The sequence below is a fragment of the Trachymyrmex septentrionalis genome, unplaced genomic scaffold, assembly GCF_001594115.1.
Source record: "Trachymyrmex septentrionalis isolate Tsep2-gDNA-1 unplaced genomic scaffold, Tsep1.0 scaffold114, whole genome shotgun sequence".
NCBI classification, from domain to species: domain Eukaryota; kingdom Metazoa; phylum Arthropoda; class Insecta; order Hymenoptera; family Formicidae; genus Trachymyrmex; species Trachymyrmex septentrionalis.
In genome coordinates, this window is record NW_017304269.1 from 58,595 (window position 1) to 73,597 (window position 15,003).

At 31.9% G+C, this 15,003-nt stretch overlaps 1 protein-coding gene across 1 annotated transcript; it reads right to left on the reverse strand.

Annotated features, from left to right (window-relative positions):
- Window positions 1–1,787: 1,787 nt before the first annotated feature.
- On the reverse strand, window positions 1,788–10,004 carry LOC108753623 (probable aconitate hydratase, mitochondrial). Its single transcript, XM_018495395.1, has 9 exons — window positions 9,841–10,004; window positions 8,804–8,958; window positions 7,578–7,744; window positions 6,240–6,992; window positions 5,939–6,141; window positions 4,432–4,720; window positions 3,738–4,011; window positions 2,886–3,234; window positions 1,788–2,142 (listed from the first exon to the last, which is right to left on the reverse strand). The coding sequence occupies exons 1-9, from the start codon at window positions 9,871–9,873 to the stop codon at window positions 1,999–2,001; spliced, it is 2,367 nt and encodes a 788-aa protein (XP_018350897.1). The 5' UTR covers window positions 9,874–10,004; the 3' UTR covers window positions 1,788–1,998.
- Between the last annotated feature and the right edge of the window lie 4,999 nt (window positions 10,005–15,003).

Genomic DNA, 15,003 nt, shown 5'->3' on the forward strand with positions numbered 1-15,003 from the left:
TATATATATATATACATAGATAATAACGTTTATCTAATGAATGCTAATATACTAAAATAAATTGCATATTAATGCATGAGTGGACAAAAAATTAAAATAAAATCTGATACAAGAGAAATAATTTTTATTAATGTGAATCCATGGAATCAATGGCTATGTTCAGCAAAGAAACCGATCTGTGAGCGCTTAGTGTTTTTTTATTATGATTAATTCCTACACTTATATAGATTCCGACAAGAACTAGTCATATTAAACAATCACCGCGGTTATTGTTTATACAAGTTTTTTTTTGCTAAACACAGCCTATAATTTCTATATTTGACTCAATGTAGAAAATAGTCAATCGTAAATTATGTTCAGAATTTATTTTTTATTTTGCAATTCTCAATAATACAACAAAATCAATGAAGGCTTTAATTACAAATAATAAAAGTCAAAACAAGGAGCATGTAAGTGCTGGATGTTTTTTTTTTTAATTTGTTCTGTATTCTGATAATAAATATATATTTATAGATAAATAATATTAAGACTAAGAACGACCGTATACGAATACAACAATTGGATAGAGAACGCCCTTAGTGATCAAAGTTAGATGTTTCGAATAATACAATATATTCTTTATTAAATCAATTTATTTCTGTTTTGATTAAATACAAGAATTTTCATATTTAATTAGATTAATTTTCATCGGTCTAAATTCATATCATATTGATTAAGAATTAAATCAAAGCTGCAAAAAACCATTATAAAACAAATTATTTATTAAATTATATATGCACATATATGCATCCTGTCTGTGAGTATGCCACGTGATCTGAGTGTATTACGTAACTATATATATTATGTGAAAACAGTGTATGTGATTCTCTCCGTGTTTATATACTATATGAAAGTACATAAACTTAAAAAACATGGCGCTACCTTCAAACATGACGGCGAAGTCGGCAGTCTAGGTACAAAAGTCTATACTAAGATTACCTTTTTCAGCTGATTATTTGACTGATATCTTAACTAATATTGTATAGTTCAATATCTTTAAACTCTTTGAATTGCACATTGTTTCGTCTTCGCCAAATAGAATCAAAGAAGGGTGGAGCGAATAGTGTTTTCTTCTCTGATTGGTTCCGCCATTTATAGTACAACTTCCGCAAATGTGCATGTATGTATATATACATATGTAAGTACATACACACAATACTAGTGCGGTACAATACTAATATGTGCAGCACCGTATGTTCCATCACGCTCCTATCATATCTCCTACTCACTCCAACGATAAACTGAAAATAGCGACTTCCGGTAAATCCGCTCCACTCTCCCTTGATTCTCTCTGGTCTTCGCATAGCACGTACGACATCTACAAGAGAACGCTTGAAGCAAGGGAATTAATGAAGATCAATTAAGGTCGTTCATTAGCTAATAGTATATTTGACTTTTTTCCGAAATAATACATTTTTATAAAACCAGTTAACAACTAAAAAATAATTACGGCGCTTCCTCGTTGATAATAAGTATTGTATATTTATGTACATGTAGCAACGCCTCAAATTGTGTTCACGATTCTAAAAACGAGCGCATTGGCCGATACGCGAGACTATGCATTGACGTAGAATAAGACTCTATCCGTCAGAGTTTTGTCCGTCAAACTTGTAAATATACGTTCTCTTCGCGTTGTGTAAGCGATTAGTATTGTCAAGTAGAAGTGAGGCAAAAGGTTATAAACTAACTGAAATTGACTAACACCATACATCTAAAATATACCTAAGACAGTATATCTGAATTTTGTCTTTAGATGTATTTTGAATATTTTTATTTTGATATATAAACATTTGGGCTGCGATGGCTAGATATTGTATCGTATCCATTCACTTATTACAAGAGAATAGATACGTGATGACATTGTATTATTCTGATCGGATTTGTTCCGTTCAACACATATTTTTTTTTTCTTCCATTTCAGCATATGACTCTTCAAATAAATATCCATTTGGAGTTAGTTTATCGTTTACCACTCGATATTTCCTTCATGCGATTCAAAGCGGAACCGGCTTTGAACCAACCGATTTGCTGCTCATTCATTGTGTGGTTCAAACTGATGGTGTCCACTTTGCCGTCTTTGTGTTTGATTTGTGCTTGGACCGGCTGAAAAAATCATATCAAATAAAAGGAAAGAAGTCAAATATTCGAAAATTTTATATGTCAGATATTAAAAGTAAAATTAAAGTTAAAATATTTAATTATATTTTAATTATACATATATGTATATATTTTCGTAATAAATTTTGCAATAAATTCTTTGCAGCGTTCTAAGGCTTAAGGAGAGTGAGAAGGGTAATTATACATATTATGCGACCTTACAGGTTTCAATGATTTTGACATATGTTGTCGAGGTCATGACCCTGAGTGATCTCCAACAAATTTTAATCGTCGCTCGTTATTCGTTAAAAGTTATTAACAAGAAAAGTTTAAAAAAATAATCTCTTTTTATATAATATAGAATAAAAATTCTGCGCTTTAAAATAGATTTCCTGCTTTAAAAACAAAATTTTCTTTAAAAATGATATTTTTTCATATAATTTTTATTTTATATAATAGCGCATAGGTGTGCGCACGACTTTCCATGCGAAGTGACTTCCACCCTATCTTCCCTCCTGCTAAGGGATACACGACTTTCTATGCAAAGCGAGGTCCACTTCATCTTCGCGTGAAAAGTTGCGCGGCCCTTGGCAAGGAGGGACGTTCACATAAAAGTATTATTAGACACTAAGATCCAGTCTCGATTATATTTGTGGTTATTGCCTTATTTATTTAAAATATTTCCTTAAGTTTTTGAATCCTTTTGTTTAACTTATTTTCGTATTACAAGCAAAATATTTTTTACAAACCTTGCCAGGTGCCAGATCATTCAACCCGAGAAGACTGATCTTGTCGTTAGGCTGAATTTTGTCGTAATCCGTAGGGTTGGAGAAGGTCAAAGGCAAGAGACCTTGCTTCTTTAAATTTGTCTCATGTATACGTGCAAAACTCTTCACGATGATAGCACGACCGCCAAGATGACGTGGTTCCAGGGCAGCGTGCTCCCTGGAGGAACCTTCACCATAATTCTCGTCTCCCACCGCAACCCATTTTACACCCTTCTTCTTGTAATCGCGTGCAACGTCAGGTACGGCACCCCATTCATTTGTTAGTTGATTCTTGATCTTATTCATCTCGCCATTTTCAGAATTAACAGCACTAAAAAGATTATACAACAAATGCGGTTGACATAATATTATCGTATTAATAATTACACATAATTTTGAAAAATTTATTTTTATATCACTCTGTTACTTCAAAAGTGACACAACAATAAAAAATTAACCAACAGGAAATAAGAAATAACGGCTTATAATGATCGAAGCTAAATCTTTAATGTTTAAATAATTTCATGTAAATTTGTATATACTAATGTAAACTGTAGATACATATATTCTATATTTGTAATTATTTGCATTGCGCACCGAATTAATTTTTTCGGACTTAGAAATGCAGCTAAACTATTGTAGTAATATCACAATTGACGCTCAATAAGAATTTTTTAAGAGATCTTAATATGCTGGAAATCTCTGTGAATAAATTTACTTTTTATAGCCAAAATATTACCTCAGCCGGGAATCGAACCCGGGACGATCTCTAGCATTCCCTCGAATTACTTCCATTCCCTAATTTAAAAATCTTAATTTATATGATATGCTTACCCAATAAACATATTGTTGGAAATATTATCAAGATGTCCACGATACTTAAGCCACGGCCCAGCCGCGGAGATGTGATCTGTGGTGCACTTGCCTTTGACTTTAATCAGGATCGTTAAATCCTCTAGGTCCTTGCCATTCCATTTATCGAAGGGTTCCAGCAACTGTAATCTTTGGCTTTTGGGATCTACATCGACCTTAACTTTGCTACCGTCTCTTGGTGGTGAATCGAAAGTGTCCAGACCGGGATCAAAACCACGATTGGGTAATTCGTCACCTATACAAATAAATAGATTTATCCAGTAATATATATGTGTGTATATATCATAAATATATACACAAAAGGAATAATGTTAATAGCTACCTTTACAAAAATTTAATACTGAAAGTAATTAATTATTAACAGCAATGTTCAAAATAAGTAAATAATCACTACCTTTCAGTATAAAATAATCAGTGACTATTTCTTGTGATTAGAATATATCCCTAATAATCATCGCATTCTGTAAACGTCTGTAATAAGAATTAAGCTAAGAGCCTTTTTATGTGTAACGTCTTAATATTGATTATTACCAAATTAACAAAATCATTTTCAATTAGCTGCTGTTAATATGTTATAATAATGTTTTTCGCGTATATTCTTTGCTAATAACTGTATGAAATTCTGTAATATATACGACAAATATTATCAACTAACCATATGGACTGTCCAGAAGAAATTCCTTTCCATCCTTGCCCTTTAATCTATCTTTCACCGGATTGAAATCAAGTTTACCAGTGATAGAGAGAGCGGTGACAAGCTCGGGACTTGTTACAAACGCGTGCGTCGCTGGATTAGCATCATTCCTACCCGTGAAGTTTCGATTATACGATGTGACAATCGTATTTTTCTCTCCCTTCTTAATATCCTGGCGATTCCATTGACCAATGCAGGGCCCGCAGGCATTAGCTAACACTATACCACCGAATTCACGAAGCGTTTGCGCCTAGGGCAAATTAAAGTGCTATTACATAAACAAACAATAACGTAAATAATTCTCTGATGTTTTTGTTAAAAAAATATTTTTCATATTTTTAATTTTTTGCTTCCCTTTCTACTATATTTTCAATTTTTCTTATATTCTTTTTATTTTTAATTATATTTTATATTATTTTTAATTTTTCAAAATAAAAATCCATTTCATTGATGGATAACCTTTTATGAAAAATCACTTAAAAAGTCATACGTATCGAATTGAATTGTGCTCTATATATTTCTTGATACATAATCAATATGGCTTCTTAAGAAACAAATCTCTGTAGTCTTGTGAGAGACGCATTAAAGAACAAATCACTTTGCTTTAAAACGAATCGCTTGTTCATCCTCGTTTCCTGCAAATACGTTTTGTTAACACTGTAGAGCAAATTAATGTTATTATATAGTATCATACAGTGTAAACAATTTTGAGACACTTTTGCTAAATAAATCTATTTTATTAATACACAATCTGTTGCGGTTTTCTTTCTGTTATATATCATTTCTGGACAAAAAAAAAAGATTACATATGAGTCTAGATATAGACACATGCTTGGATTAAAATCATTAGGATCATCTTTTCAATAACAATGACTGATACAACTTCAACAAGTAAAATTTTTTTTGTAAATCTCATTAATATAAATCAAATTAGTCCTATGTAATATCACTCATTTTGGCATATCTGTCATCATTTTTCAAATAATACCTTTTGTCTAGACAAGTGCATAGATAACTTTCTTCTGTCAAAGAGTGCATGATGTAAGACTTTATACCATGAAAAAATACATTTTATATTATACGATATTTTCAACTTTTACAAAATAGATGTATTTTAGTGATAATTATAAATAACTTTTTGTAAAGAATGATTTAAGAAGTTTTGAATATTGTAGGACAATGTAAGAGATATTAAAACATCGTATTGATTATATATTTGGTAAAAATGTCCAATAATTATGAATGTACTATTTCTTGTAAATTGTAAAAATATTCATCAAAAGAAATATAATTATTATGACATTAAGAAAACAACACCAGATTTGAATAAATGGTAAATGTTTAATATAACGCTTCCCTCCTCCGATTTTCTTGTAATTTTTGTGTATTTTCATAGAATATGTTTCGAGAAGAAAAATCGTCATAAATTTAAAATCTATATATAATCTTGCGAATTATAAAAACTTACAATACCATCGCGCTCGATTGTCGCGCGAATTTGCTCGGATCCAGGAGTGACGTTAAATGCAGACTTTGCTTTCAAGCCGTGTTTCAGAGCTTGCTTAGCGATGTTAGCGCATCGACCCATGTCCTCGTAAGAACTATTAGTGCAGGAGCCGATCAGACCAACTTTAATCTCATTTGGCCAATCATTCTTCTTGGCGGTTTCGCCTGTAACGATCAGAAAAAATAGATATCTTTGTAAAAGTAGAAATAGAAGAAGTAAAACTTATCTGTTTGTTTTGGATTTCCCCGTATAATTTAATTACCTAATTTAGAGATCGGGTGAGCTAAGTCCGGCGTGAAAGGTCCATTCACGTGCGGCTCTAGAGTCGACAAGTCTAGTTCGATAATCTGATCATATTTAGCATTAGAGTCGGCCGTTAACAGACTCTTATGTTGATCAGCAGCTCCAGCAATCTCTGAACGTCCGGTTGCCTTCAGATAGTCTTGCATTCTATAGTTGTATGGGAAAATTGAGGTAGTCGCACCAATTTCGGCACCCATATTGCAAATGGTGGCCATTCCAGTGCAGCTGATACTATCAACACCTGGTCCAAAGTACTCTACAATGGCGCCAGTACCACCTTTGACGGTAAGGATACCGGCTACTTTTAGAATAACATCCTTGGGACTGGTCCAGCCTTTGAGTTCGCCCGTGAGTTTTATGCCAATGACCTTGGGACACTTGAGCTCCCACGGGATGTTCGCCATAACATCGACAGCATCGGCACCGCCAACACCGATACACAAACAACCTAGACCACCTCCGTTCGGCGTGTGTGAATCAGTACCGATCATCAATAGACCGGGGAAGGCATAATTTTCAAGGATAATCTGATGAATGATACCGGAGCCAGGATTCCAAAAGCCAACGCCATATTTAGCGCCCGCAGTCTTCAGAAAGTTATAGACTTCCTTGTTGATGTCCTTAGCTCGTTGCAGATCTTCATTACCGCCGATCTGAGCCTCGATTAAATGATCGCAGTGTATAGTGGAAGGTACTGCAACTTTCGGTAGACCTAAAGAAAGAATTCTCCGTTTATTACCGTAATCAGAAAGACTGTAATTTTTATAATTTTATTGTAAAATATGAGAAATGTTTTACAGAGGTGATAATAGAGAATATCACTTCAAAAAATGAAATATAATAATGTTGTTTTTATGAACATAGATCTTTGATACACTTATTATAAAATATACACTATTATAAAATTAATAATAATACATTAAAGGAAGACGATTTTTATAAAAGTCAAAGATATAATCAAGTCTCGTGTGACATTTCGTGCATTCAACATTTTTGCTCGCCGCTCCGCTCTGATTTCGCCTTATTACTCAATTTCTGCGTTCTCTCTTGTGAAAAATGCTGCCTTTACTTATTAGTTCGCTGCACATTTTTTATTTTATTATAGTCGTTGGTGATTATTGCAGTACTTCAGTTTTTATCTTTTAATTTTTTATTTTTAACTATTTTACGAATATGTTAATTGGCCAGCAAAATGTATTTCTGTGAGTAAGTGACGCGATTTTTAACAGTATACTCTATGAGTTGTATCTCTGTTATAATATAAAATATTATTTTGATGATTGGAAGACAATTTTACCAGAACTAATGAATTGCAACATCGCCATTTGAGCAGTCGCATCCTGCATGGCGACACGATCCGGTCGCAATCGAAGGTAGCTGGTACCGCGGACGATATCCTGTCTGTCAGGGTCATCCAGATGGGAATATAAAACTTTTTCAGACAGAGTTAGCGGCCGATTCAATCTGAAAAGACATCGCTTTAAAAGCAAGTAAAAGCAATAATTGACAGATTATATTATCATCTTCAAACAACTTGCATCAAATTTGATTATCAGAAATTTTTAATAAGATAAATCAAGACTATATATAATATTTACAATTATAAATGAAATTTAGATCAATAAAAATAAATGAAATAAGAAAAAGAATTCTATTGTCGATCAAAACAAATCTTAGTATTTGATAATGTTCATAAATTTGCAAATACACTATGCAAAAAAATTTTTTAAATCACTTAATCTGTTTTCTAAAAATAGGCAATATTCAAGAGAGTGTAAACTTTGTAAAAAATTATCGTAATGAGACATTTAAAAAAGCATTTTAAAGCTTGAAGTCTCTACTTTTGACATCAGTAATATGTCAGTGATATTATTTCGATCTAATTGATTTTTTAAAAAGTTATAAGGATATATATAGACATCCCTTAAATCTAAAAATTTTGTACCATGGACAAGTTCCATGGATTAAAAACTATAAACAAATTCTGTTTGAAATATTGTTTGCGATTTTTAATCGCACAGAACTTTGTAAAGTTCATACAGAATTATTAGATTTCACGGATTTCCATTTGCATACCAGTATCTTAATAAAAGTTGAATGGTTTATCTTGATTACTAATTCAAAAGTAGAGACTTGAATCTTTAAAATGCTTTTTGGAAGATCTCACTAGGACTAGATTATTTTTGACGAAGTTCTCTTATCTTAAAGTTTGTCTATTTCTCAACAAACCATTAAAAGATCATTTAAAATCAGAATTAAAAAGGACCACAATTCAAAATGTACATATCTCTTTGAAAAATCTTTGTAAAGCGATGTTTGGAAAACCATTTTGTAATTCTCATCTTCAAGCATACAGTTCGAAAGAAATGAATTACGTTTCTGTGTAAAAATTTTATTACAAATTTGATAATTTCTAAAGTAAATCTTGTAAAATTAAAATTAAACTTTAACTTTAATGATGTGCATGGGGCAAACAAATTTTTTTTCCACAACTTTCTTCAAGCTTAATATTTTTTATTTTACCTCTTCTTGACTATTTTAAGATTTTCTTCCAGTTTGTCATAGGGCAGATAGCTGGTCGAGTCAAATTTGGACATCGCCACCTTCGTAGCGGCAAAACTCAAAGGACTTGAACTGAAGCATCGTTGCTGTACATCCGCCGCTAAAGTGGATAGTTTCTGCAAAGTAATTAAATCATGCTATTGATTGTTTAATCATTCGAAAGACGAATGCATATATAGATCGAAAACAATGACATTGATTAATAGATACATGTCACATGCTATGCAATACCATTTATTTCTGTATGCAATCTCAATTACGCAAGACCTGAAATATGTGACTTGCTAATTGTATTTGTGATATTTTGTGTGTACAAAACAAACATAATCATAAATGCATCAAGAAAAAATCTGCACATGACGATAATGCTCGTCAATGTATCAATCATGAAAATTGTAAACAAGCAGAAAATTCGCGCAGATGCAACCAGGTGTAACTAGATGTATTATTAGTTATGTTATCCATACTATTTTCTTGTTCCCATATAATATATCCAACATTCAAGTTTAAATTTCGCGTTCTTGTCGAAATACCTGCGTCATGATAAGATAACGTCTCCGAAAAAAGAATGAGTACTATATAGGTATGCATATAGTTTGGCATTACGTAACGTTCTTAATACGTTTTATCCCGTGACATTCTTCATCTTTTTTCAACCCATTTCGATCAACATACATTCTATTTGCGACTCGTTTTTCTAAGATTGAGACGCCCACGTACTCTGTCCTTCCTCTTCACCTTCCAAAATTGATCCCGTTCCAGAAAATTGGAACAGAGGATACTGCAGGCATAGCAAACACCTCACACATCGAATCATGTTCATTCACAGCACAGTTCTGAAGAAAATTGCGATTGTAACGTACAGAAACTCTATAGAGTATTAGAGTATTAGAGGTCAATTGGTTGACCTCCAGTTGATGGGGAGGAAGGAAAGAGACACGGAGAATCCACAAATCACATGCGACACAGATTTTCGATTCCATTTTCTTTTGTTTTACCTGTGCACGGAAAACTCGCGCGCAATACGACATAACGAATTAAATTAGCGATCAGCTGCAGTATTAATTTGAGAACAGATGCGTGTCAGAAGAGGCGCTCTATGAGCTTCGTAGCAACCAGCTGAGCTGCTCCGTCTAACGGTCTAACCGTCTGTTATGAAAGTAAACTGGATGTATCTATTATCGATGTGTATATATATTCTGAAGATGCGAGTCAACGTTAGGGAGCGTTTATATTGGCCTTAATCGTATGCTATAATCTCTAAGAATTGACTAATCACAGTCGAGTATTCCCCTCTTATTCGACGATAAGAAGGGAATACTCGAAGGTAATTGGTCAAGCAGATTTGGTTTAGCAGATTACGGCATACGGCATACGGTTACGGCCAATATAAACGTTACCTTAAACGTCGACAGGCGAGTCCTCTGGCGAAAAGAAGTGAAATTCGTGACAAATTTAACGCGTGTCGCGTGTTGATCCGCCGGATCTGCGCAATGCGCCTTGCGATTAGAAACTGGTAGCAGAGAGAAACCTTCTCTTTGCTAATAGCAGAGAATGAGCCTGCAGGTAAGCTGACGATCCTGGCCTTTATTATACATATATATCGTGTACCAAACCTTGTAATGTCCACGTTGTTGTGGTTTTTTTCCATGCTATTAAATGCGTTAGACACTGACGAACAATCAAAGTTGATTATTTATCTTTGTCTAATTCACGTAATTGTCTATCCACTCTTAGATTTCAACCAATGGGTTTCATCCACCATAATATTATGCACTATACCGATCAGATACTATATTAAAAACGATCGGCGTTTATACATATTTATGGAACTTCGCGTGATTGTTAAAATTTAAATAATTAAACGTAAGAAACTGATAATACGGTACTAATTACATGATTTTTATAATTTCGTAAACGGTTATATATGTTTAAAACTTAATAATACTCGATTTTTATTTAAAAACTGTGATTTTAATGTTATCATCCAAGTCTGATTATCAATAGAGGTGATAATTGCAGAAGAAAAATTGTAATTTTTCGGCAATATACAAGGTGAATCAGAGTCGTTGAACCAGCCTATGAGAAAATAATTGACTGCACACGTTATAATTAGATATGAAGTCAATAATTTGCTCAAAAGGTAAAAAGTTGATTCAACGACTCTGATTCGCCCTGTATAAGATATTATAGCATTCAAAGTATGCGAACTTATTTATACAGCATTTATATAATAAAAAATCATGAATTTAATAGTAACATTATCAAAATAATATTTATGTCAATATGTATAGTCGTAAATTATTAATTGTCGGTAATGTCATCGTTCTTCAATTATCCCCAGATCCCATTGATAGTCATGAAAATTTGCTCAGGACCGATGGTCTTTAATAATATTTCATCGATGGCGTTTATAAAATTAAATGTCCGAATTGCGAAACTTCTTAGACCGACTAAACGAAACGCTTGTTCAAAACAAGAATAGCAGAACATAAAAACACATTAATCGTAAATCAATTAGCTTTCAGTAATTACACAGGTTAATAAACACAGATAAAAATATTCATGCGAATTTGATGATGACAATCTTATAATCCCAGACAACACAAAGAATCCAAAAGAAAGACATAAGACGTTTTTGGCGTCTAAAAGACGTCTTCAAGACGTCTTATGTCTCAATGTGTTGTCTAGGATATTAGATGAAGGTTACATTATAACAAAAGATTAATATCGAAAATAAATTCATATAAAAAGATCAGTCTCAAAGTCTCAATCTACAAAGCGATTCGGAGGTATTAGATCGCCTATTTACAAGGACATAATCAACGGTCTCAATAACTGGTGATACTTCTATATCTCATATTTATTTTATTATGTTATTATTTTAAACATGATGATCTACACACACACACACACTACAGTACTTTAATTGTATTGACGACAAACAATTATCAGCATTTTCATTTTATTCTTCGTGACAACAAGCCACAGTTTATTGATCTTAATCTAAGAATTTTTTTCAAAATTTTAATCAAATATCATTATAGCATTTTTATCTGGATTTCGCAGGTATCACTGAATTGAGCCTAAGTTATAAGTTTTATGTATTTCAGTCATTTGTTATTGCTCTAATAGTACATCTATGAGAATTTTCAAAGAATTTGTATTCACCTTTCAGTTAACTACACTTAGTATATAATTTATACGCAGTCTGTCTTAACTTTACGGATCCAACACCGAAACTACAAGTATTTATACTTTGACGTCAATCTTAACACAATAGTTCAATAATAAATTATTCGTAAAATTTTCCGTGTTATCGTGTGATAATATAAAATTATCTATAATACGTTGTATATGTCCTGAGGAAGAACAAAAACAATCGTCGAAATGTTTACTTATTTATGTATATTTTTTAAGAATAAAATTTAATTTGTACATTGGCGCATTATAATATCTGCGTTGGCTTTATTGCGGTTATATTTTTCTCTTAAATTTTTCTGCACATGTTGTATATATATATTATCTTTGAATATACGATAAATCATTTGAGTTTATTTGTCGCATATATACTTTTGGTAAATAAAACTATAGATATATTTAAAAACATGAATATATTTTTTTATTAAATTATTTTACTAAATTATTTTACTACTTAATCTAGTTACTTAAAAGAGATTTTTAAAATTATGTAGATAAAACGACTTTAATTTCATCTTTTATCTCAATAGATTTAAAATAAAATTATCTTGGTCTTATCTAAGACATATTTACGTGTGATTTATCTTATGTACATATACTTAAACAATTTTTAATTATAACATTATTATGTTGACAACACATAATACCGTATACCTAAGCAAAACAACAAGTCACGAGACAACGTCAAAATGACATTAAAATGAATCGGAAATGATTGAAAAATGACTTTTAATGATCATTTTAAAGTCATATTTATGACTTATTCAATATTATCATAATAACTTGTTCTTCTTAGGTAAAGAGTACTCAAAAATACATATGTCACAATCAAGTAGCATCTTATGTTGCATATGCACTGTAATATTTGAGTACCTGAGCATCGAGAGAGTATTCGAGTAGTTGAGTATTTAAATTGCGAATATTCGAATATTTTGATACTCGGACACTCAAATACTAAAATCCATATGCTATATAAGATGCAAGTGTCCTTATTTGAATACTTGAGTAGCTGGTCAGAGATCGAAGATGAAAAGAATTTTGGCGAATTCGCGTGCAACTGCACCAGGGTTGGATGTTGGGTGTGTCTGGTCCTGGGACGAGACACGACCGATCAGACGAAAGAAACCGGCGTGCATCAGTGTGACGTAATTCTGGAGAAAGCGAACGCGTGCGTGAACGTATATGCTCCACAAAAGAACGGGCTCCTCGTCTCTCCCGCGTAATCCATCAATTATATAGATTATTATTTCCTTCAATCTCTCTCTATGTCACGCTAAAACGTGTAATCACGCGGAGCCCAATCCCGAGACAAGTCGCGAAGGTTCTGCCGGGCTTTTATAATGACGTCGTGCGACAAGCATCCTCTTAATGTGATATAATCTACAGCGTGCCTCGCTGATTCGTAATCTACGCGGCGCGATAACTGTCTTTATTCTGTTGAGCGTTCGATTATATCAATACGGCATAAACACCCATTTAGTTATGAAAAAATGGTAGATCAGATTAATTAATCTCCAATGCATTTATTACAAGAGTTTGTAAGTTAAATCAAAATATTTAATTATTCTAGATTACGATTATAAATAAAGATAAGTACCTATAAGCTTAAAAGTTGTTTTTACTCTTCTTGCCTCATTCTTTTTTATGACAATTTTTCTTCTGTCTTTGATTTCTTATCTTGTCCTTAAACAATCAATTCGACTTTGAGGAAAAGACTCGGAAGCATGGTACAAGATATATGTATGACGGCTCATTTGTATGACGACAAAACGAAAATCATTCCGCATAACGGCTCTCACTCGAAGGCCAATCAAATTCACAAAATTGTCCTCTGTGATTACTTCCACAGCAACGCGGAGAAAAGTCAGATGTGATGACTAGGATTTTCTCTGTTGATGATTTCCGGATGATAAAAGTCGAGGTTGAAGAAATTCATCGCCAGGAAATCCATGAGTTTTTTTATAAATAAGTGCTATTTTGTTTCTTATAATAAAGCATATATAATATCTAATTAATTAATGATTTCTCATAACGATTATTTCAGGAGACATATTGAGCACAAATTTATTTATTCTTCAATAATAAAATAAATAAAAATATTTTGATAATGATGAAGAATCGAAAAATTTTGAAAGTTTAGCTTGTGCCTAAAAGATTTAAGGATTTTTATTCGCTACTACTTTCAGATCATGACATTAAGATCAAAAAGACATAACAAAAATTTTTGCAAATTATATTTGAACAGAAATATTTTTTAAATAATACATTTGCAATCGATAGAATAGATTTATACAAGTTGTGTTCCATTAGCTATGTCGAAAATTATCTTTTAGTTACGGGATTAGTAGCTAAGTGCTGTAACTAATTTTAGCTGTGTTCCGTAACGAACAATTGATACTATGATTTCCATTTGTGTTATTCAGAAGAGAAAGATTGTTTTTAACTTTTTATTATAATAATTATTTACTATTTATTAAAATATTTAATAATAGAAATTTCGACTTTCGAAATTTAGAAGACTAGTAAAATCAATACCAAAGAAATATATGAAACTAATTAAAGCCGTAAGTTTTTATTAATTATGTTAATAAATTACATTAAATACTTTATTGACAGAGTTAGAGAGACAGATCTGGACAGAAATGACAGTATCAGCTGATCCATTACGATATACAGCTAACTTATTACATTATTATTACAACACGTTACCTTGTAACTAAAAAGATAATTTTCAACACAATTATAAACGAAACACGTAGTATACAAGAAATTATATTCTGTTTATTTTGATAAGAAATTTGTTTTGATGAGAAAAATAATACAATAAATCATATTTATTTCTACATATTATTATTATTTGATAGTTTAACTGCGTGAACATAGCTCATTTCGTTTTTTATTATATAGGCATAATTTATTTCCAGATAAATGATTTTTATTAATTAACAAAACAAAAAATA